The sequence below is a fragment of the Xiphophorus maculatus genome, chromosome 8 (genome assembly GCF_002775205.1).
Source record: "Xiphophorus maculatus strain JP 163 A chromosome 8, X_maculatus-5.0-male, whole genome shotgun sequence".
NCBI classification, from domain to species: domain Eukaryota; kingdom Metazoa; phylum Chordata; class Actinopteri; order Cyprinodontiformes; family Poeciliidae; genus Xiphophorus; species Xiphophorus maculatus.
Window position 1 is genome coordinate 251,666 of NC_036450.1, and position 24,186 is coordinate 275,851.

General features: G+C 38.6%; 2 protein-coding genes across 2 annotated transcripts in view; one reads left to right on the forward strand and one right to left on the reverse strand.

Moving 5' to 3' along the window:
- Positions 1–1,261: 1,261 nt before the first annotated feature.
- Positions 1,262–21,441, reverse strand: sptlc1 (serine palmitoyltransferase long chain base subunit 1). Its single transcript, XM_023338434.1, has 15 exons — positions 21,357–21,441; positions 18,142–18,249; positions 17,961–18,055; positions 17,079–17,172; positions 16,912–16,984; positions 15,434–15,566; positions 15,198–15,327; positions 14,936–15,025; positions 9,824–9,931; positions 9,172–9,267; positions 8,621–8,717; positions 8,392–8,446; positions 7,628–7,745; positions 3,737–3,810; positions 1,262–1,957 (listed from the first exon to the last, which is right to left on the reverse strand). The coding sequence occupies exons 1-15, from the start codon at positions 21,408–21,410 to the stop codon at positions 1,864–1,866; spliced, it is 1,419 nt and encodes a 472-aa protein (XP_023194202.1). The 5' UTR covers positions 21,411–21,441; the 3' UTR covers positions 1,262–1,863.
- Positions 21,442–22,481: 1,040 nt separating this feature from the next.
- Positions 22,482–24,186, forward strand: part of lmnb1 (lamin B1) — a 42,672-nt gene continuing 40,967 nt past the window's right edge. The window contains exon 1 of the mRNA XM_023338226.1: positions 22,482–23,020. Coding sequence (XP_023193994.1) covers positions 22,668–23,020 — 353 coding nt within the window. The 5' untranslated portion in view covers positions 22,482–22,667. The remainder of the gene's footprint in view (positions 23,021–24,186) is intronic.

The window sequence follows — 24,186 nt, forward strand, 5'->3', positions numbered from 1 at the left end:
TTTATTTCCATCCAGTGTTGCATTAATCTTTCACCAAGATCTTGTATTGATGATGTGAGAGTCTGACCACTGCGCAAAGCCTTCTCCAGCACATCCCAAAGATTCTCAATGGGGTTAAGGTTTGGACTCTGTGGTGGCCAATCCATGTGTGAAAAAGATGTCTCATGCTCCCTGAACCACTCTTTCACAATGTGAGCCCGATGAATCCTGGCATTGTCATCTTGGAATATGCCCGTTCCATTTGGGAAGACAAAATCCATTGATGGAATAACCTGGTCATTCAGTATATTCAGGTAGTCAGCTGACCTCATTCTTTGGGCACACAATGTTGCTGAACCTAGACCTGACCAACTGCAGCAACCCCAGATCATAGCACTGCCCCCACAGGCTTGTACAGTAGGCACTAGGCATGATGGGTGCATCACTTCACCTGCCTCTCTTCTTACCCTGATGCGCCCATCACTCTGGAACAGGGTAAATCTGGACTCATCAGACCACATGACCCTCTTCCATTCCTCCAGAGTCCAATCTTTATGCTCCCTAGCAAACTGAATCCATTTTTTCTGGTTAGCCTTACTGATTAGAGGTTTTCTTACAGCTACACAGCTGTTCAATCCCAACCCCTTGAGTTCCCTTCGCTTTGTGCGTGTGGAAATGCTTTTGCGTTCACAATTAAACATACTCCTGAGTTCTACTGTTGTTTTTCTTCGATTTGATTTGACCAAACGTTTAAGTAATCGCCGATCACGATCATTCAAGATTTTTTTCCGACCACATTTCTTCCTGGAAGACGATGGTTCCCCACCATCCTTCCAGTTTTTAATGATGCGTTGGACAGTTCTTAACTCAATTCTAGTAGTTTCTGCAATCTCCTTAGATGTTTTCTCTGCTTGATGCATGCCAATGATTTGACCCTTCTTAAACAGACTAACGTCTTTTCCACGACCACAGGATGTGTCTTTTGCCATGGTTGTTTAAGAAATGAGGAGTTACTCATTGCATCAGCTGGGGTTAAATAACTTGTTGCCAGCTGAAAGATAATCGCCTATGCAGTACTTATCCAATAGGAGGCTTGTACCTATTTGCTTAGTTAAATCCAGGTGGCGACTTTTTTTTGGCCAGGCAGTGCATATATATATATATATATATATATATATATATATATATATATATATATATATATATATATATATACATATATATATATATATACATATATATATGTGTGTGTGTGAAAAAGGAAAGATAAGTCAAGAGATAATACATTTTACATTACATATTTTAATAAAAATCACAGATGCAGTAACCTCTCACAAAGTACATGTATCAAAAGTGAACATCAGAGTATGTGATTCCAAAGGAACAATCATGCATTTCTAGTTAATCTTAGTGGCATACAAACTCAGTCAGAACACATGTTTATGTTCCAGTAGCCAGCTGACAGGTTAAACAAAAAGCACAAGGTGTCCTTCTGGTCATTAGCTAAAATAGTACATCATCCATTTGTGATAAGGAGTGGACAGACTGAAACAATTTTGTTTTAAATGCTGTGGGCCCTCATTTTCTTATAGCCAAAAGGTCAGAAAAGTTCCATATTGATATTCATGACAATAGACAACATTTATTGCACTATATATGAATTAATCTCTTATGATGACATGGCTTTAAGACATGAAATAAAAATGACAGATCTTACTTAACAGTAAGATCTGTCACTGAGTGTGGCGACTTTAGAGTTTGAGTTGGAGCTTTCAGTGTTTCTCAGTGTTCCCCCATATCTGCTTCCCATTAAACCTGTAATGGCTTTCACAAGCCACTTTCACAAGCCATTACAGGTTTGTGAAAGCCAGTAAGGTTTTGCTGCTATTTGAGGAGAACTGAGGCTGCTTCTCTGATGCAGGACACAGCCTTCTGAATGTCGTCATCCTTCTGTTTGACGGTGACCACTACCCTGATGCTGGAGATAAACAAGACAAGGTGATGGGTAATGTTAACACCTTTCACTTCACACAATTATAAACATTTTCTGAAGAGCTGATGGTAAATTAACATGTAAAATACTTTCCCCAAACCATCTCGACTACCACAATTTTGATGTGGAAGGGTCTTCTCTTGGTAACCTCACTTCATTTTCAAGCATGATGCCAGCTATTCTATGGAAGAAGTTCATTTCAGCCATGAGCTGAACATTTCAGTCATTCTCTCCAAGCACTTTCGTCTTTACAACTGTACCCTGAGGTCTAGATCAGGGTCAGGGTCAATGGGTAGCCATGGCAATGATTTTGGAAGAACTCACATTGTTCCCAATGTGAGTTCTTCCAAAATCATGGACAAGGCTTTTGCTTTGGAGCTGGGATAGCGTTTAAAAGCATCTCCAGCACTCCTGGACATGGTCATAAGCTTTCTCCACATGCACAAAACACACCTAGACCAAAGGACTGAAATCCTATGACCATCTCAGGAGATTTACCGGGGAAAGATCTGATCCACTGTTTCATAGGTAAATGACAGTTACTGTTCAACTATAGCAAAAGTCCTTTACATCTCTCTCACCCAGTTGCTAAAAGGTCTTTTCTAGCTACAAAGTGCACCTCTGCCATGTCAATGGACTAATTTTCACAAGTTCTAAGACTGCGCCTGTAGCAGAAAGCATAGAGATCTTGGGTCTCCTCTACAAAACCTTGCACAAGGTCTATACTAAAATTGTATGTACGTGCAAAATCAAAAATGACATGCCAAAAAATGCATGAATGAACACACAGCAAAAATCAATTTCCCCTTTATATACCACAGCAGGACCTGAAAGTGGTCTTCTCTGTTCAGGTGGTAAGAGCCAGCACCTGATGGGGCAGCTACTGTCCCCTTCAGGCTACAGCAGAAAAGTGCATCAGGCCCCAATAGTTCAAATTTCCTTCTTGGTTTTCCCATTTGCAAGGTCTTCCCTAAGTGTCGATGCATAATGTACTCATTATGCATGAGTGTCACTACAGTTTATACATGCTGACAGTAATCAGTTTGATTACTTCACATTTTATGTGTTTACTTGTGGTTCACAATCACCCTGGTGATCTTCTAGGGAGAGGAAGGGGATGTTGAGAAAACTAATGAAATGTTGTGCAGACTTTGATTCAAGATTTATAGTCCTTTTTTATTCAAAAGGTCCTTATGTATAGTTATGGCTGATTAGCTGAAGTCTAAAGAGCACTACCGGTGTGAATGCTTATGATAAAGTGTATGATAAAAATTAAATGTCTGAGTAATCATGATTATCCACCTCAACATGTGTCACGAGTTTCCCTTGTCTCCAAAACCAGTATTGTCAAAGTTTGCATGAGGAACTGCACATTCTCCCATTAAGTTTATTTTTTATATAGATCACAACCATTATATAGAATATGATGTATTCAAGCTTCAGGCCCTGTTCCGTACATATGACATATTTATAAATGACCACAAATCTTATTCCAACATGTCCCCTAGGTGCGAGCCAGCTGCCTCCCTTGGCCTAGCTCCAAGTTCCAGGCAAGCTTTCATGCTTGTCTTTGAATGTTAGTCCATGACAGGGGCCAAAGTCCAAGATAACCTTTGCCTAGGTTCAGAGGAAAACAAACCCTTCTACCATATTAAGGTGACAATTCTGTTTTATTGTCATTTTGTAATAACTGTCTTATTCCTATTGCACCTAGACACAACATACAAATTAGAGCTACACTAAATACTGTAATAGTTTCCTTACCTGGGAGGGGTAAGGAATCGCTCTTCTTTTTCCAGATACTGAGCAAGAGTCAAAGCAACCTTTCGTTCCAAACACTAAAAGAGAGAACAATGAAACTCGGTGACAAACTACACTGTTTGCATGCAAACATTAATTGGTTAATTGGTTGTTTCAGTCTTAAACAATGTGGCTAAAAAGATCTACCACAAACACAGAGTTCAAAGTATAAAATGAAGCTTGCAAAGTCAAAGTGTTCAAATTTTTTACTTTTATTGGTTTTTTTGCTTATGTAAGCATCAGGGTACAGGTGGAAACTGCATTGCATTTTTAAGCAGCTGCTGGGATTAAATTATAAAAACCAAAGAGGTAACAGGCCCTCGTGTCACCTGTTTTCAATGCTAAAAGGTCATTATTTGGTCCACAGGTCCCGAAAGCACTTCACACATTCAGTCAATCACCCATTCATACCCAGATGGTGGTAAACACCTATATAGCTAGGGAAGACGGAGAAGCTAAGCTGCCATTTAACCACACCACTGGACCCTCTGAACACCACCACCAGACAAGGCAGGCGAAGTGTCTTGCCAGGGCCGTGCAGAGACCTTTGGAAGAGCAGGGGCTCAAAGTTCCGATTTCAGATTTATTCGTATCCCTAATTGGCCAATTGATGTTGCAGCAAGTATAAAAACTAAGACAAAGTAACAAAAATAATAATAAAAACAAAAACAACAAAACATACCAAGAGGACATGAAATGCAAATCAACACATAATGGAAAGAATACAGCAGTGTATTTCATTATTGACCGACAGTTGCTACAAACACTAAATCAGGTGCAAGTCCCCCTGTCTTGTCCTACATAAAAGGAGATATTGCTGTAGGAACAAAAGAGAACTTGTACCTGTTACCTTTTATACAAGGGAGTCTGAGCCTGATGCCAGAAGGTAGAAACTGGAACTCAGCATGTAAAGGATGAAAAGAATCAGCAATAATGGCTTTAGTTTTCCTAATGATTTGTTTTTTACACAGTTCTGTAAGTGAGCATTGTTTAATCCCTAAGATCTTATTGCTAGTATGTATTACTCTGCTAAGGTCATTTTTTGGTCTAATATTAAGATTTCCAAACCAACAGAGGAGGGAAAAAGGTAAACACAGATTCAATATATGATCTATAAAATAGGATCATCAGTGACTTATCAACTTGAAACTTTGCGAGCCTCCTTAGACAAAATAATTTTTGCTGGCCCTTTTTTTGTAGGTCGTCTAAATAGCAGGTAAATTTTAACTTATTATCCAAAATAGTCCCAAGATATTTGTAGTTTTCTACTGTCTCCACTGTCTGACCTTTAATTACTGTTTGATTTGTGTTATGGGGTTTCTGTCTAAAATCAATGCACATGTCCTTTGTTTTCTGTACATTTAATGAAAGAAAAGCTTTATCACATCAGTCAACAAATTCATGGACCACAGGGCCATGAACATGTTCATCATCATATAGAAGGTTAACTGTCACTGAGTCACCTGCAAATTTTAATATTAACCTATTATCATGCCGACTGCGACAGTCGTCTGTGTTCAAAATGTAAAGAAGAGGGGAAAGGACGCAGCCTTGAGGGGACCCGGATAGACAGGGAATTCTCTCTAGACAGGTATTCATTCGCTCTGACTTTCTGCGTTCTGGATGTTAAAAAAAATCAAGAATCCAACTCACCACATTAAAATCCAGATGAAAGTTACAAAGGGGCACACTGAACAAGATCTTAAAACACCCTACAACAACATAGCAACAACCCATATTAATCAAGACTAATATATAATATTATCTATATCATTGTCATCATGTGGGGGCAATGCAAAGGAAATGTAGTCTATATTTAATGTACAGGTGTAATGTTGCTGTTTCTGCTACTGACAGTGCTGGAGGTCTGTATTGATCTGAGACTGTAGCTGTTAGACCACTGGAGAAAAGGTCAATGGTTATAAAGTATGTTATTAAATAAGCAAATTTGCTGCTATTTTAATAAATAAGCCCTACTACTTCTGTTTATCCTCTACAACAGCGGGTTCCCAACCTTTTTGTCATCGCGGACCAGTCAAGGCTTGACAATTTTACTGCGGCCCGGGGAGCCGGGGATGGAGGGGGCATCATGCGGCACAACTTTAAATTTTTTGCGCCGATTTTCCCCTTATGACAAACTTGGAGCATTCTGAGTTCTAAGATTGTCGCTTGTGATAATGGTAATCGATCCTCTTGTAGTGTCACAACTGATCTGCTCCAGTTGGTAGAACATCGGACTGGTCCGATTTAAAATCGGGCATATTCAACATTGTCTTGGCCTGACTATCACAGGCTATGGGTTTTCCTAAATGGGAGCGAAAACGCCACCTTTTGAATGTGACAGGTAGCCAATCAGAAAGCGCGGAGATGTAAGCAAGGAGGGGAATCCCAAACAGCTGACATCGAGCAACTAAGAGCCAGGTTTAGTGCACAGTGCAGCAAATAGAACGGCTCCACCCACCGTCTTTTATCAGAAACCTTTTCTTTTTGTTACATCTTTTATCACTTAAAATGAGTCCACAAACTATCACTACTGTTTCTACATTGTCATCCGTGTTTTGTTTATTCTAAATTCACTTATGGTATGTTGGAGATTTTACGGGATTTTCTTCTGGAACCGGGATGTTAGTGAGTGGAATCGGTTCTTGTGTGGTGTGTCGCTCCTGCTGTGTGGCTGGACACACGAACCGATGGAACCTGTTGGACTTTTATCGGCTCCTCTGTGGTCACAGAGGTTTGGAAAATCGGCCGACATTTCTGAAATCGTGTCGTGTGAACCAGACTTAAGACTCATAAGCTCTACTCCTCTCCTCTCGTCTCGACCACTGCCCTAACACTCTCTGACTCTGGTCGTTATGGTAATGTTTACACCTTCAAAATAAAATACAGATGCGCCACAAAAACAAACATTTTATTTTCATGAAAATTGTAACTCTCAATAATGGCAAATTAATGGGAGCCATGAGCTTGTTTATCTGCAATGCATCTGGGATTGATGGAAGACAATGACACCCAAGGTTTGTTGCTTATGCACAAGGTGCTTGGTCTTGTATTTATGTAAATGTGTTAACAGAAATGGAAAAAAAAAATTTCATTTTTTGTCATTGTCATGCAAACAGTGGCGAAACAGTTTCAAGGCTTCATTCCCTCATTAGTGAACCGGTCACCGCATATCATGCAGAGTGGGCTTGGAATGTGGGAATCACCAAGTGGGTTAAATCCATTCTCCTGTCTCTTCTGTGGGCCTTTTGACCTTCACAAAGAAACTTTCCAAATACATGTGATCTGTTTCTTACTCTTTTTGCTGCTTGTGAGCTCAATGTTGGCGCAAGATGTAACCGAGAGAATCCGATAAAATGATTTTTAAAATAAAAGATCCTTCAGACTCAGATAATACATAAAACGGAAATATTTAATTATTTCTTGTGTGGCCCGGTACCAATTGGTCCACGGACTGATACCGGTCCGTGGCCCGGACCACTGCTCTACACAAACTTTCCTGCAGAATGCTTTTAAGATCAAAAAAGCTCAGGGGGGATAACTCTACATAATTTTTCAATGTTAGCTCCTCTGAGATTTAGAATTTGAAGACAGCTTTTCTAACTTCAACATCAGACCTACGTTTTTATTCACAAACATGTCTTGCCAAGGACAATGACTGAGACAGACAAAGCGGGTCTTGAACCTAAGAGTTCATCCCAAAACAAACTCTTACCTCCTGAGCCACCTTCGCCCCTTAATGTGTTTTAATTCAATATTAGTGACATTCATTTCTGTAATATTGCTACTTATTGTGTGTGTCCCAAATATGATCCAGTGCACCAAAAATGGTTATAGCTAAAACACAAGACTTACATAATCTACAATGGAGCGGAGCTGCTGCATGTCAGAGCTTCTGGAGCCAGAACTCTTTTCTAGTTGTAGATGAAGAGCTGGGGCAAATGGTTCTCCCACCAACTTCAGACCTGGAATTCTGTTAAACATTAACCAAAGAGAGCATTAATTACAGTAGTTTAACTTTAGGAACTAGGAACTAGGCAGGTTATAGTTTTCAGTCTCTGTTTTTACCATGTCTACTTCTCTGGGAGACAAGCAGAAGAATTAATTTAAGATTAATCTATTTTGCAATTTTTAATGTTACACTAAAACTACTGCATAGGAAAGTAACTGCAATAAACTTGTGTTTTACTGTCAAATGAGATGATTACATAATGAGGTTTTTATTAAGGAAATCTCATTGATAAGCCACCTATTATTGTCTGCTTTCCATTTAAAAGGATGTAATTGCCTTATAGGCATGCTCAAACATAAAATGTGGAGAACATGGTATAACCTTTGAATGTTCTATAACCAAAATTGAACATTATTCCTGCTTAATTCCTATTATAGCTATTAGCAAAAGGAGTATTTTCTTTCTAAATTTAATACTGAGTTTAGCTACTAGCACAACTACCTGTGAGAATTTTTATATAAATATCTTAAAGATATATATTCTTGACAGTGATCTATTGATGCTGGAAATATTTGGCATTCAGAACCTAGAAAGTTTTGACTTAAAGGCACTTCTTTAAAAATTGTGCCACTCAAAAACAAAACAAGAAAAAAACTGTATTACTTACCCTTGTAAAGCTTTATAAACATGTTTGCATTTTTCTCTTAGAACAATGAAAATACCTACAAAACAAGACAAAGAACAAAATCTTAAAACATAATATCTGAAAAATTATTTTAATTAACAGGAGGCACAAATGCAGAGAACTTTATTGGAGTCATTTGTCTCATGATCCTCTACACCTGGGACCAATAAATGGTGCACTGAGAGAAAATTAGCTAAATGAAATCTTCTACCTGGATCCTCCTCCATGATGTTCAGAGCCTCAATGGCAGCTGCAGCCAGCATTGGAGGCAGGGAGGCAGAAAAACAATAGCCCTGTCCTGACAGACGCTAAAAGAAAAACAAAATCAAGGTAGAAGGCTAAATGGTGGTTTGATGTCAAAATTAACATTAACAATTAAAATGTCTGGATGGAGGCTTTCTGCAGAAACTTGTAGCATTCTCTCTGTGACTGTTTTGTTAAAACAAATGAAGGGATGCAGGTAGAGAGTAGCTACATTTAAGCATGAATTGATATTTCAAGTTTAATAAATTTGAGACTTTAATGTATTCATTTGTCAAAGCAGACTGGGGTAGATCATGACAATTCTTTGCACACCAATAGATTAAAGCAAATATTATCATGAATACTTGTTTTGACTCAAATTTTAAATCACATCGTGGCCCCAAAAATCAGAATTAAATCGTGAGCTAGGACTCAATTTCTACTCTTGTTGTCCAGGTAAATATACCAATTCATCCTCCGTGACCCACAGGCACCTCAATAAACATGTATCCCACTTACTTGATGATCAATGACAAAGGAACGGCCACAACAGAATCCTCCAATGGAGGCCACAGCATTCTCCATGTTAGCGCTGATCAGATCGATGTCGTCAATCTGTGCAGAGCAAAAATGGGTCCGATTATTATTCTACTTCAGAATAAGTTTTATTTACCAAGTTTGTACATACAAACAAGGAATTTTACCTCAGATCACCTTTGCTCTCAAAGACATTTGAAATACAAATACATAAAAACAAACAAAATTTCAAAAAATATTTTTTGTCTTCTTATATGCTGGCAGACAGATCAAAAGAGGAAGAGAAGGGTGAATTAGAACATTGCATTGATTTGGGACCTGACTGTTCAATGTTCAAATAAAAGTTTTAGCACTTTGTGTCCAGGATGTGTGGGGTCTGCAAAGATTTTGGCTGCCATTTTCTTCGCCTTGGTCCTGTAATTTGGTTAAAAAAAAAAAAAAACTTGGAAATGTAGGATTATGATCAAGACAACTGACTACTACCTCCCCTAAGAAGAACACAATTTGGATTGCTGTGGATGAGAAAATGTAAGAAGCACTTTGATTTGGCGTAACTGAACAGGTAACATTGACAAAAAAAAAGATTACAAGTTTTTTTAAGCTATTTTGTTTTCTTAGATACGGATATACTCACATTCACCCCAAAGTGTTCTGTGACACCTTTGCCGTGTTCACCCAACACACCAAAAGACATACTTTCCTCCAAAAAGATCCGCACCTTGTATCTATACTTGAGCTTGACCTGGGAAATTAGACAGATAGTAGAAATCATAAAAATAAACATTCCTGGTGCCTCACATGCTTTAATTACATTCTTTATGTTTAGTTGTTAGCAATGCCACATAGATGTACAATTCAGGGTATTAGTTGGCTGGACGGACTACAGCAGTATTTGAGTTGTAATGTCAGGAAAGAACTCAATCAGAAGATTTGAGTGCAGTTTTTCTTTCCTTACTTTTTTATCTTACAAGAGCAAGGTTCACCATAAAAGTAAAATATATATTCTCGTCTTTAAAATTTTTATGTACAGTCATGGCCAAAAGTATTGAGAATGACACAAATATTATATTTTCACATGATCTGCTGCCCTCTGGTTTTCATGTGTGTATGTCAGATGTTGTCATCACATACAGAAATACAATTGCAATCATATTATGAGTAACAAAAGCTTTTAATGACAGTTAGAATGAGTTAATGCAGCAAGTCAATATTTGCAGTGTTGACCCCTCTTCTTCAGGACCTCTGCAATTCTCCCTGGCATGCTCTCAATCACTTTCTGGACCAAATCCTGACTGATAGCAGTCCATTCTTGCACAATCAATGCTTGCATTTTGTCAGAATTCCTAGGTTTTTGTTTGTCCACCCGTCTCTTGATGATTGACCACAAGTTTTCAATGGGATTAAGATCAGGGGAGTTTCCAGGCCATGGACCCAAAATCTCTATGTTTTGTTCCCTGAGCCAGTTAGATATCACCTTTGCTTTATGGCAAGGTGCTCCATCATGCTGGAAAAGGCATTGTTCATCACCAAACTGCTCTTGGACGGTTGGGAGAAGTTGCTCTCGGAGGACATTCTGGTACCATTCTTTATTCATCGCTGTGTTTTTAGGTAAGACTGTGAGAGAGCCGACTCCCTTGGCTGAGAAGCAACCCCACACATGAATGGTTTCAGGATGCTTTACAGTTGGCATGAGACAAGACTGGGTCACCTCGTCTTCTCCGAACAAGCTGTTTTCCAGATGTCCCAAACAATCGGAAAGGGGATTCATCAGAGAAAATGACTTTACCCCAGTCCTCAGCAGTCCACTCCCTGTACCTTTTGCAGAATATCAGTCTGTCCCTGATGTTTTTCCTGGAGAGAAGTGGCTTCTTTGCTGCCCTCCTTGAGACCAGGCCTTGCTCCAAGAGTCTCCGCCTCACAGTCTGTGCAGATGCACTCACACCTGCCTGCTGCCATTCCTGAGCAAGCTCTGCACTGCTGGTAGCCCGATCCCGCAGCTGAAACACTTTTAAGAGACGGTCCTGGCGCTTGCTGGTCTTTCTTGGGCGCCCTGGAGCCTTTTTGGCAACAATGGAACCTCTCTCCTTGAAGTTCTTGATGATGCGATAGATTGTTGACTGAGGTGCAATCTTTCTAGCTGCGATTTTCTTTCCTGTTAGGCCATTTTTGTGCAGTGCAATGATGACTGCACATGTTTCTTTTGAGGTAACCATGGTTCACAGAAGAGAAACAATGATGCCAAGCACCAGCCTCTTTTTAAGTGTCCAGTGGTGTCATTCTTACTTAATCATGACAGATTGATCTCCAGCCCTGTCCTCATCACCACCCACACCTGTGTTAATGGAGCAATCACTGAAACGATGTTAGCTGGTCCTTTTAAGGCAGGGCTGCAATGAAGTTGAAATGTGTTTTGGGGGATAAAGTTCATTTACTAGGCAAATATTGACTTTGCAATTAATTGCTGTTACGCTGATCACTCTTTATAACATTCTGGAGTATATGCAAATTTCCGTTATAAAAACTGAAGCAGTAGACTTTGTAAATATTAACATTTGAATAATTCTCAAAACATTTGGCCATGACTGTATATAAACAGGGCAAAAACTGGAGATTTGTCTGCACTAATCTGAGGTTTGCTTCATTAGGCACAAGCAGCGAAGCGCTGTAAAGGCGGGATTGCAGGATTTCTTCTTCTTTTTCTAATATGCGTGACTTTTTGGAGGGTTTAACATATTCAAAAATTCACCAACTTCACCCAAAATCGTCCCAACTAAAATTTTTAGGTAATAGTGGAATCGAAAGTGCGTGTGGCCAAACTGCTCTACAGCGTCCCCTAACGTGAGATAGGACAAACTGTAGGTCGCAGAGATCTGAAATTCGGTATGTAGGTAGAGCCCCCTAAATCAAGGGGAAAAACGTATCTTGGAAGTGCCTTGTAAAATGTGCAGAGATGCTGCCTTTTTGGGTCAAAAATAAAATTTTGGCCATTTTTCACTTTTACACAACTCAAACTTTAACAAGCTCCTCCTAGGGCAGGGGTGCCCATAGTGGGTCCTGGAGGGCCAGCATCCTGCGTGTTTTTAAAATCCAGGTGGTTTAACGCACCTGGATCAAATGATGGCTCGTTAGAGGCCTAAGAAGAACATTGACATGCTGAAAAGGTTGTTGGTACCAGGGAGAGAACTAAAACGTGCAGGATGCCGGCCCTCCAGGACCCACTTTAGACACCCCTGTCCTAGGGATTTCAAGCTACTGACTTCATTTTGGGCCAGGATGCAGTTAAGGGATGGGGCATTAAAGGTTATCAAAAAAAACAACAAACCAAAAAAAAACAACAGAGTTTTTGTATATGTTCAGGTGGCGTGGCCAAGCATCGAACTTAGTGTACTCGCAAATAAAAACGCTATAACTTCGATATAAAAAAGTTAATTGGCAACAAACGTGGCATGAGCATAGGTGTAGGAACCAGGGGTACGGGTGGGAAGTGTCCCCCCCCAATATTGGAGACAGGTGCATTTGTCCCACCCAATAATTTCACTGCAGTTGCGAATATTTTTTAAATCTTCCACTCGCGTGCTTTTATTTTGAAGGTGCAACACAGCGCCTTCAACACAGCATTCCTTCCTCCCCCATCCCTCTCTCTCTCATCAGTTCAGAGTGATTAGAGGCAGCAGAGTCAGAAACTCCTTATAAATGAGGTAACACGGTCTGTCGGGTATGTTGCCATGAATATCACTTATTTATAACATCTTGTCAGTTTATCTCTCTCTCTAGATATTCAGGAGAATGGCAGTGCTAGAATAGTGAAGCTGTTAAAGAAAAGTGAAGAGACTGAAGAAGCTCAGGTGAGGTCTTCAATTAGTTTATTGCGCACATGGGATAAGTGTTGCTATTCGTTCTGGTGCTTGGGTTTTTTCCACGAGTTACTGTTCTATATGCTAGCAGCTAACAGTTATTAAACCAAGATATCAGCAAAATCAATGGGACTCTATTACCACAACACATATGATATATAGTGTAGTTAATTTATTAACAAGGGTGGCATAGTTACTTTGAAACAGTAACTTGATTTCTAAACCCCCTGACAGGAATGCAGTCCAATATTTGGTGGGTGTGGCCTAATTCCTCCACAGTGCCACCTAGTAATCTTTAAAAAAAAAAAAAAACAGAAAAAAACAGCCCCCCCGCCATGCTTTGACCAACAATCATGAAATTCGATACACATGTACATCTTCACAGGACCTAAAAGAAAAAAAAAAGTCTCATGGAGCCATGTCTAAATCCATCAGGAAGTCGGCCATTTTGGATGAAAGCCGCCATTTTGTCTCTGTTAGACATGTTGTATGTGAACACACTCCTCCTACAGCTTTTGAGATCCAGGCTTCAAAATCAGTCAGCAAAGTCTTGAGGCAAGGAAGGTTGATAGTTATCAAAATCTTTTTAGTACATCAAAGCATCAAGCCTGAAATCTCACAGTACGCCATGAAACATCAAGATGAAATAACTTCCCCACACAAGCTCCTAGCTTCATCAAACTATTTTTGTGTCATCACAGACCAGAATTCATCACATTCACATTGTCAAAAGGTGACATCACCTGACCCCCTTTCAACAAAAAGTCACCTGTTTTCCTACAGTTTTTCTTCTTTTTACTCTATGGTTCATTCAGATTTCAACCTGTGTTTAATGAAATACAACAATATGATGGTAAATCATGGCAAATTCTAATCCCTTGCTGTTTGCATACGAGAAATGATACATGCATCATCCAATTTGCACCATACTTATGATTGACCTTTGTTAACCTCTAAAGACCCCAATAGCATTAAATGGTAATTTGACTCTACTGTGCCCCTAGATTATTCCATCAGCTATATCTTCTTAATACATCAACCAATCTGCACCAGATTTTTGTGCACCATCAGAGAGCACTGCTGAACACGTAAATGTGTATCGCCTACTGGACAGGTGCGGGAACTGTGAGAGCATTAATGGTGGTGAGCGGGCGGCGTTGCTAGACATTTTGCGGTTGCCATGAGGCTGGAGCGGCGTTGAGCTGCGAGGGCCTCCAACGCTGCTTGCAGCTTTAATTCATTTTATTTTGAGAGAATGTTTATAAATGGTGGATGAAGTCTCCTCATTATAAAGTTGAATCATTAAATGGTGTAGTTAAACTTCTGGTTCAAACGCTTTGCGTAACTCCTCTTTTCCAGTGCTTTTTGTTTCTACTTATATCACCAAAAAGCTAACAGAGATGGTAAAGCATTCATCAACGTAGAGGTTGTTTAAAACAGTGTTTACAAATCAAACTGATATTAGAAGATGTTCCTTCACACAGCTTTGTTTTTATATGTTTTCTGTTTTAGTTAGCTAATCCAACTGAAATTGGTCATACTGTCAGACAGTGCAAAAAGTAATGTTAATGCTAAGTAAATATTTGTCAGGAGTCAGATTAACAAGTGTTTCTAAACCCTATCTTTATACCAAACACAAATAGTGTTAAAAAACACTACTTTTAACACAGCCTATAGGTCCAATAGTGCATTTTGTTTTTTGAGCAACAAGACCTAGTTTTGTTCTCAGAACAATTTCCATTTTACAAACTAATAGCAATAGTTTTCAAACCAAGACTGAAAAAATTTTGTCGATCCTGCCAAAGGACCCTTCCCCATAATTCTGAAGCAGTGTTTCATTTAGGGGTTTATTAAGTTTATAGTACTTGAAATTTATTGTTTGTGAACTTTACCAGTTCAGGGAGAGGACAAATATCTGCGGTGTTGATGTACATTCCCTCAACCACAATGAACTTCCGCGTCACTCGAGCTTTACGAGGATTCTGTAACAAAAACATTACAATTTTAAAAATGTGAAGGCAAAAAACTGCAGAATAAAAAATTTACAAAAACAGGTTTACATGTGTACATTCTGCAGCTCCAAAATTATTTGACAGCTGACAGCATACTATGACACTTAAAAGTTAGAATAAAACTACCTAAACTGGTACTAACCTTCTGGTCCTCCACCTCTTGTTCCTTTAGCAGCCTCTCCAGATCCTCCATGTCATTGTGTTTGAAGTATTTGATGAAGCTGCGGGATGCCTGAAGGCCTTTCTGGATGGAGAAACAGGCAGCTTCATCCCTGGACACCAAAAACAAAACCAACAATATGAGAGTTTAATTTGAAATAATAAGGAACTCACATTCATATTTTAAATGTCTCTTGGAATTAAGTAAACATGACTCACACAAAGATCATGTCCCCTCTTTTGGAATAGGCCGGAATCGCACTAGCCATAGTTGCAAAGCCATATGAATAGATAATGGCCTCCTCTGTTTTCATGAATTTGGCAAGGCGATTCTCCAGTTCTAAATGGACATCTGGGGAAAAGGATGGTATGGAACAGGAAGAACAAGGGAAGCAGTGAAAGGAACAACACTGAGTAGATCAGATCAGGAAACCTACTAAGATCTATAGATCTATAAATGTATGAAAGGGAGAAAATAAATAGGACTGGACAATAATGCCAGCCTAACCATAAGTGGAACGATCAATGACTACAACAGTCCATGTAAAAAGCAGTGTAGTTCCAATGCTCTGTCCCCAGACCTTGGCTGCTTTATGGACTACTCTAGCCCTCTTACAAGGAACAATTCTTGTTCTATGCCACAGACATAGTGTACCCATTGTAAATCAAGATATTCTAACACTAATCTGAAAATGAGCAGTGTTGTTGGTATATAGAAATGTTTTGATGTCAAATACAGCTGCACCTAGTTTTAGATCAGAAATTGAAAACGTTTCAGTTTTGTTCAGAAGAAATAAAAAAATGCCCCATCAATACAGATAAAATACTTAATTATGGAATAGAAGTTGTGAAGTTCTCAGACATGGGCCATGAAGATATTTTATGCATTTGCTCAACTGCTCTCAATCTTGAAGACTTACTAACAAAGATATTATCTGTACTAGTGGTGAAGGTCCTTCAGATCCTTTGGAGGAAAATTATATCTAGCGTAGATTTTATGTCTAATCATTAAAATAATGGCAGCAATGGATATAAACAGTTTCATGAGGTATATTATTCATAATTTAGCCATGGTGCTAGCGCTCATCTATCAGCCATCAGAGGAGACGTCTGCTTCTTATTTATGTGTTGGAGCAACAAGCCTCTTATAGTTGGAAGTGGCTACATATTCAGCGTTTTGGGAAAATTGTAGTTGATGATTTTACAGAAGAACGATTAATTCAGCACGTTCCAATGACGCACAACTTTTTATGAACTGTGTGATGCTGTGAGAGCTCTGGTGGAGCCAGTTTCACATCGTCGGAAAAAAACAAAAACAAACCATGAAGAAGATTAGTCCATGCTGTCTTCTTCATGGCTTTCACTAACATCTAGCTGTTGGTCCCATGACTTGTGCACTTTCAATTACCTTGTAAGCACTTTGAATTGCTTTGTTGCTGAAATTGTGCTATATAAATAAAATTACCTTACTTTGTGTGATGCAAAAAAAACCCCAAAATGGTTCTATTGCAGTATCTATTTTGATATGACTGAAAAATCATTTCATCCCAGCACAACAACTTTTTAAATCAAACAGTTTTCGATTAAAAACCATATTTAATGCTTAATATTTATTAAGCATATTTACTTTTGTAGTTTCAAATTGTGTAGTTACTTCTCCAGAAGACTAAAGACAACAAGCAGCACTGTTCACTTACCAAATGTTCCATAAAAGCCTCTTGGACCACATGTGCCAACACCGTATTTTTTTAGTGACATCAAAGCCTTTTCCTGTTATTAGGAAACAAAACAATGAAAAAAGAAATCACAGTTGATTGATTTTAAATCCAAACTAATAAAAGTGAAGAAAAAATATTTTAATTACCTTTACACGCTCACTGTCAAGGAGTCCCAAAAAGTTAAAAGAGGCAAAATTAATGCACTCTTTTCCATTGACTATGATTTTATGGCTGGGTGGTCTAAAAATGAAAAACAAATCATATACGTAAGACACAGGTAATTTGAAGTACAAACAACACAGTACAAGAGTTTTTCAGACCTAAAAATGCTGTGGGATGTCTGTTCTCCTTTAATTTAGGCTCTATACGTATGCCTGAAGCATGTAGAGCAGTAATAGAAGGCCCTTTCAGAAGGCTCACTGATAACCATTTGGTTATCAATCAACCACCACCACCACCCCTATCACTGTAATTCACATCCTACAGGTTGGGAATATCCTGGGCTTGTGTGTACCTTCAGGACATGACAGTTATGGTCTTTGAGCCTGCACTCTCTGCTGCCAGTACTACAGTTATTGTAGAACTGATGTGAGCGTACACATACAGTGAATAATAATGCACAGCATGTGCATTATTATGTGGAAGGTAAATAATGCATTTTGTGGCTAAACTGTTAAGCTCTAAGTCCAAATGCAAAAAACCAGAACCATCCCTTGAAATGATGCATCCCATCTAAGAGTGGTGGGACACAACATTTAAAGGAGACTAAGAAGTCCCAACATAGTTTCCAAATCATAATCATGAAATCACTTTTGCTACACAAATAGTTGATTTATGTACAAAGTGTGATAAGCACAGAACATGAAGCAAACTTTTAAGGGTGAAACAACACTTCCAAATCAAAAACTTCCAAAAAAGTTTAATTCAGTGTGCAACATAATCTATCTCGACTGACACATATTGGAATGTTTTCTTGTCTAATTATGTGAAATTACAGAAGAAAGAAAAATGATAAAACGTTGTTTTACCCTGAAACAATGTTGTATTTAAGGGAAGGATGGTCTTTTGAAATTAGAGGGACAAGAAGATCCGGCTGCCATTCTTCTATCAGATCCTCTTTTTCCTGTAACAAAAATCCAGGTAATAACTGTTTGGTGGTGTACAACTTCAGAAACTTTAGTAATCTGGCTTTTACTGTGCTATGCTCACCCTTTCTGTCAGTTTGTAAGTCTCGTGAAGTTTGTAGGTTTTGGAGAACAAAAGTCTGATTATCCATAATATCAAGATGCCCTCCAGAATTAGGTGATATGCAGGAGCCTGGGGAAGACCAGCACAAAGATTAATTTAAGGCTGATGATCAGTTCAAATACTTAAAATTTAGAAATCAGTGGATTCACAAAACACAATATATAGTCAAAGAATCCTGAACAATGGAGCAAGAGCTTCCCTATTTTTAAAAGTGCATGTTAAATAGTTAGTCTCCGGGTTTTTAAATTTAATTTAAATTAAATTTTTTGTACAACACACAGCAGATTCCACAATGTAAAACACAATAAAACCAAAATGGAAAAGGTTTGCCTGGAAAAACCGAGTCTGTCCTTTCTGCTTTCCAAGCAATGCAGCAGCCAGAGGCTGATCAGCTTGATATAAATATGTCCTAAACATATTTTATTCACCACAAAGCAAACCCAAATGAGCAGGGGGATAAAAAAGGAACATTTACTTAAGATTTTGAGGAGTTTAGACACAGACATGCATTTTGAAAATATTTCTGTGACATATCAGGGTCTTTCCTCACTTCTGTAGAAACAGTCACGAATGGTGTAAGTATCCTTTTGAATTTGTTTTGTTCCCAAGTAAATACATTTTAAAGAAGGAACGCACCAGATCACATTAGATACTGAGTTTTATGTAATTATTTAACTCCCCTGCGCCTCTCGGTGACACGGATACAAAAACACTTCACCAAGAATAGCTACACCAAAAAACGATAAGTAGAGATTAAAGCTGCAAGCAGCATTGGCAGTCCTCGCAACTCATCGCTGTTCCAGCCTCATGGTGACTGCTGACCGTAAGAGTTCCAGCAACGCCACCCACTCACTGTCGTCACTGATCTTGCACAGCTCCCCCACCAGTACATTTCAGGGGTGTTAAACTCCAGTCCTTAAGGATCACTGTCCTGCAGTTTTTAGATGTGCCACAGGTACAAAACGCTGGAATGAAATGGCTTAATTACCTCCTTCTTGAGTAGACAAGTTCTCCAGAGCCTTGCTAATGACTAGGCATATCGCGATAAACGATAAATCAATTAATCGTACGATAAATTAAAACTATCGACGTCATTTTAATTATCGGCATTATCGTCTCTTCCGGCCTTTTTCTCTTTCTGTTAATGACACTGAATGAAAAAAGGCTCAACTCCGGTGCTCTCCACTGACCCTCCCTTCCTCATTTCCTTAGTGTAAAGCCCAGCGCACACGACACGATCTTAGAGCTGTCGGCCGATTGTCGGCCCATTTTCAAAACCTGACAGACCACACATTAGCCGACAGAAATCCTAGGTATAACGGTTCGATCGTGTGGTGTCCAACAATGGGCACAAAATAATGGCTACAAGTCCAGTTAACTAATTTTAAAACCAGGCATTAATTAATACTTTACTACAATCTACCTGCAATGCATGTGGCTAGTGTCAGCGTAAAGTCCTGACTGAATGAAAATTATTACAACCTATTCATGTCACGTTAACGAACAGCTGAAAAGTTACCGGGTTTATCAACTGCGGTAGCAATTTCGCTCCAACTCCTCCCCTTGTCATTTCTATATTCTTTGCATGTTGAATAAACATTAATGTTGTTTCCACATATCATCTCCAAAAACCCCTGATTTAGATCGAAGCGGCAACGACGATCTACCATAACACACCACACCATCTTAGAAAGACCAACGTTCTAAGATTGTCGTAAGGGGAAAAATAGGAGCAAAAAATCGTGTAGTGTGAACTATTGCATCATGTAGTCGGATGTGCCCATCTTCTCTATTTAAATCTAATTATTACTGAAGGGCAACATAATATACAGATTTCATAATCTGCACTCTTTTGGTTGAATGCAGTATTTATTTCCACTTTGGCTTTATGTTGTTTAGTTTTTATTCAAGTACATTTTTTATTAATAGAGACTGAGAATCCATTTTATTTTTGTTTTTGGTTGTTTTGTTTATTTTGTTTATCAGTTCCAGTGTTAAGTGTTCTTTTGAAATTAAAGTGTATCTATCTTTGGCAAGAAATCGCATGCATTATTACATCATTTCCATTAAATCAGTGTAAAAAGGTCTTCAAACAATATTATCGTTTATCGCAATAATTTTTGAGACAATTAATCGCTCAGCAAAATTTGCTATCGTGACAGGCCTACTAATGACCCAATTATTCTATTCAGGTGGTGCAGCAGAGGCACATCTAAAAGCTTCAGGGCAGTGGCCCCCCAGGACTAGAGTTTGACACCTGTGCATTAGGCAATGCATATCACTATCTAGGGGGCGCTGTGGAGGAATTAGGCCATACCTAATCTGTCCATTTTAGTGGACAGTTGATCATAATAATAATTTGTGACATTACTGTACAGGCCAGTAAATAATGTCAGAGTTTAAAACAACTATTTTTCATAGTTCTACTACCACTTCACTACAATCTGTGTGTATTTATATTAATATTTAACCCTCAAATCGCCAGGATCACACTGGTCACAGATTATGATGACCAGTCTGATTCTGGCTATTTGAGGGTTACATTTTATTTTAAGTGTGACATGATAGTAATGAAGAGGTGGCAGAGACCGTGTTAAAAACTACCAGAGCACTTAAGAGTTATTCCTTAATCGCTTAATGATTTATTAATCGGCCACAGTTGGTTTACATATTTTAACGACAGCACAGAGGCATTCAGGTCCGTCAGTTTTCAAAGTCAAATACAAGGTAATACATTATATTTTCTCCGTTAATGTGATGGTGATAAAGGAGCCGTAAAGTTTACAATCCCAGATGTATCAGTATTTACGCAGTTTACGTAAATACTCTTCCCGCTGATATTCAAGGCGTATCTGCGTTCTATCGCTCCCTGCGGTCACAGAAAATGATGGGTCACAGATACCTGTTTGTCCCCCCCGCTCTCATTTTAGTTGCTTTCCCAGGTCCTACGGTCTTACGGTATGGTATACAATTCCTTCCCCCCGCTCTTACGTTAGTCCCCCGGTCCTATCGCTTTACTCGATGTATTCCGGTGTACGAAGATTCAGGCCTACTCAGTTAACAAATTAGAAAGCGCCAAAATATTTTAAGCTGGAAGATGTGAATTAAACATCACGAATCTGTATGTGCATGCCATAAATTCTACCCCATAGGCTAGTTAAAAAGACTAACATTACCTCATAAAACGCTTGTACCATTTCTACCAACACCCATTGCTGACCGGAAGCCATATTCCGCTTCTGCTAATGTTTCTTCTTCTTTGGGTTAGGGTTTCATTACTGCCACCCTCTGGTTCACAGTTATATTACAAACTCACCGACACAGACACAATAATGATTTTGGCAAACCTGTAGTGTAGTCTCTTAGTTGTTGCTTTATAATTGTTATTATTATTTTTGAAACTTTATATCATAATTAAAGCACTTAAATAATTCTTAAATAATTCTAAAATATTTACTGGGATGTCCAAGAAGTGGATCTCCAACTTCTTGAATGTGTTTCTTTCATTTTCCAATTTCCTGACCTCTATAAGCAGTAAATATACTTCTGTCTATTCAGCTTTACATCAATTAGATTAGACTACTCTTTATGCTTTGCCACAACAAAAAAGACTGTCAGAAAATAAAATAAAAAAATCAGACACTTTCTTAGAGCACATCTTTCAGTTATTGAATGTTTTGCTGTTCTTGAATACTTATTAGGTAGAAATTTCTAGTTTTTAAGAGTAAAGAAATAGAATTATGCTGAAAAAACCCCCAAAACAATTTGGAATGAAAATAATAAAAAAGGAGTTTATATCAAAATACAAATGTCAGTGTCAGTTACAAATATTAGTGAGAGAAACAGAAGGGAATAAATAATAATGATGAGATTAAGAGCATGTTATACCTATATAACAGACATTTTATGTCTAATTGGGAGAAAAAGATGTTGATAAATTTGAAGGATGTGGAGAGAAAGAAAATGTAGAACATGTATCTTTGAATTGTAAAAAATATGAGCCTGAAAGGGTTCCCTTTCAGAAAAACAGTAAGGACAGAAAAATAATGGAGTTTAAAATGAATATTAGGAACAGAAGAAAAATGGTGGATATTTATAAATTAATTTCATTTATCTTAATACAAAATTAAAAAGTAGAATTTAATGGATGTAGTGTTGCTACTCACTCATGTAGAGTAGGTGGCGGTAGCCAAGTAAAAGTTGCTTGCGATCCGCCATAATATACAGGAAGAAGAAGACCTAAAAGAAAAAAGAAGAAGAAACGTCGCGACACTCCATTGGCCAGCAGGATGATACGTAACATTTTCAACGAGCCGCCATGTTAGAAAGGCAACCCCTTCTTTCATTCGGTCAGGAAGAGACTGCGTATACTTTAAAGAAAGAAGCGGCAGTTTAGAGGTTGAATCTGACCCAACACACATTTACAGACGGCATATTTGTTTTGCCAGGGTTCTTTAACGCTCACAGTGACTTAGCCGCTCTCCACAATGGCGACTGCAACTCCCACCGCCCACAGAGGCACGTGCGGCGGCAGCGCCACACCGCTAAGTCCGACCAGAATAACCAGGCTGCAAGAAAAACAACAGCTCAGAGACCTCAACGACCGCCTTGCTGTTTACATCGATAAAGTGCGTAGCTTAGAGTCTGAGAATGACGTACTTCACCTCCAGATTAGCGAAAAAGAGGAAACTAGGAGTCGGGAACTCGGTGGACTGAAAGCACTGTATGAGACGGAGCTAGCCGACGCCAGGAGGAGTTTGGATGACTCCTCCAAGGAGCGGGCCTGGCTGCAGATTGAGTTGGGAAAGGTCAAATCCGATCATGAGCATCTTCAACAGAAGTAAGCTTTCAATTCATGCTGTCATTCTGTGTAACACTTAACGCAACTCCGCAAATGCTTCACAAAATGCGTTACTCAAACTTTCGAGCTACTTTTGAAACATTACACGGGCAAGTGGATCTGGGGTTTCAGTTGGTGTTTGCACTGGGAACGTCATACGAGTCCACCCCATGATAAAATTGGTTTAGATTTGATTGACTTTCAGTTAAAAATCCGGGAGCAAACTTCAGCTTCATGCTATGGCGGACACAAACTAAATTACCGTAGTGAAGTTAGTTTGAAATTGGATATTTTATATTCGTGCTCCGAAGAGTAAGCGGTGTCTAGCTAGCTTAAGGGTGATACGATTCATGAACGCTAATTTCGGCCAGCCGTTCTCGACCGTTCCACCCTCAAACGCTTGGAGATTCACTTAGGGACCGTCAACAAATTAAGTCATTTTAAATAATTTTAATATTACAAAATATATTTTTCTTCAATAAGTTTCAAATCCTTTTACCCAAAGACTCAAAATCATTTTGAAATTATTCTAATAGACTGGAGAGATGAGGCACACTAATTTTTTCCTCCATTTTAATCTTTTTGTATATTTCTTCTGTAATTTTCTATTAAAAAAATACAAGAAAGGTTTTCAATAGCTTCCATGTCATGTTACCCACTGATAAAGTATAAAAATGACTGTGCCTCATCTCTCCAGTCTATTAGTACAATTTCACAATGATTTTGAGTCAATAAGTCATGATCTTCAAGCTGTTGAAGAAAAATAATAAATTTAAAAAAAATTTATGTTTTGAAAAAAAAATATAAGACCCTAAATCAATCAATCAAATTTTATTTGTATAGCACATAGTAGCAAGGCATTTCAAAGTGCTTTACATCATTACAAACACAGAAACACAATGCAAGATAGAATCAACAATCAAAACACAGCATTGTCAGGTTCCATCAATAAATTTGTAATTGATTACATTTCAAATCCAATTCTAAACAGGTGGGTTTTTAGTTGAGATTTAAAAGAAGTCAGTGTTTCCAGCTGTTTTACAGGTTTCTGGAAGTTTGCTCCAAATTTGTGGTGCATAGATGCTGAAAGCTGCTTCTCCTCATTTGGTTCTGGTTCTGGGGGTGCAGAGCAGACCAGAACCGGAAGACCTGCGAGGTCTGGAAGG

Coding starts and splice junctions, on each gene's coding strand:
- sptlc1 (XM_023338434.1), bottom strand. CDS start 21,410: ATGGCTTCCGGTCAGCAATGGGTGTTGGTAGAAATGGTACAAGCGTTT. Junction 15,328..15,433: donor AGAGGGGACATGATCTTTGT/GTGAGTCATGTT, acceptor TTTGGTGTCCAG/GGATGAAGCTGCCTGTTTCT. Junction 8,447..8,620: donor CATCATGGAGGAGGATCCAG/GTAGAAGATTTC, acceptor CTTGTTTTGTAG/GTATTTTCATTGTTCTAAGA.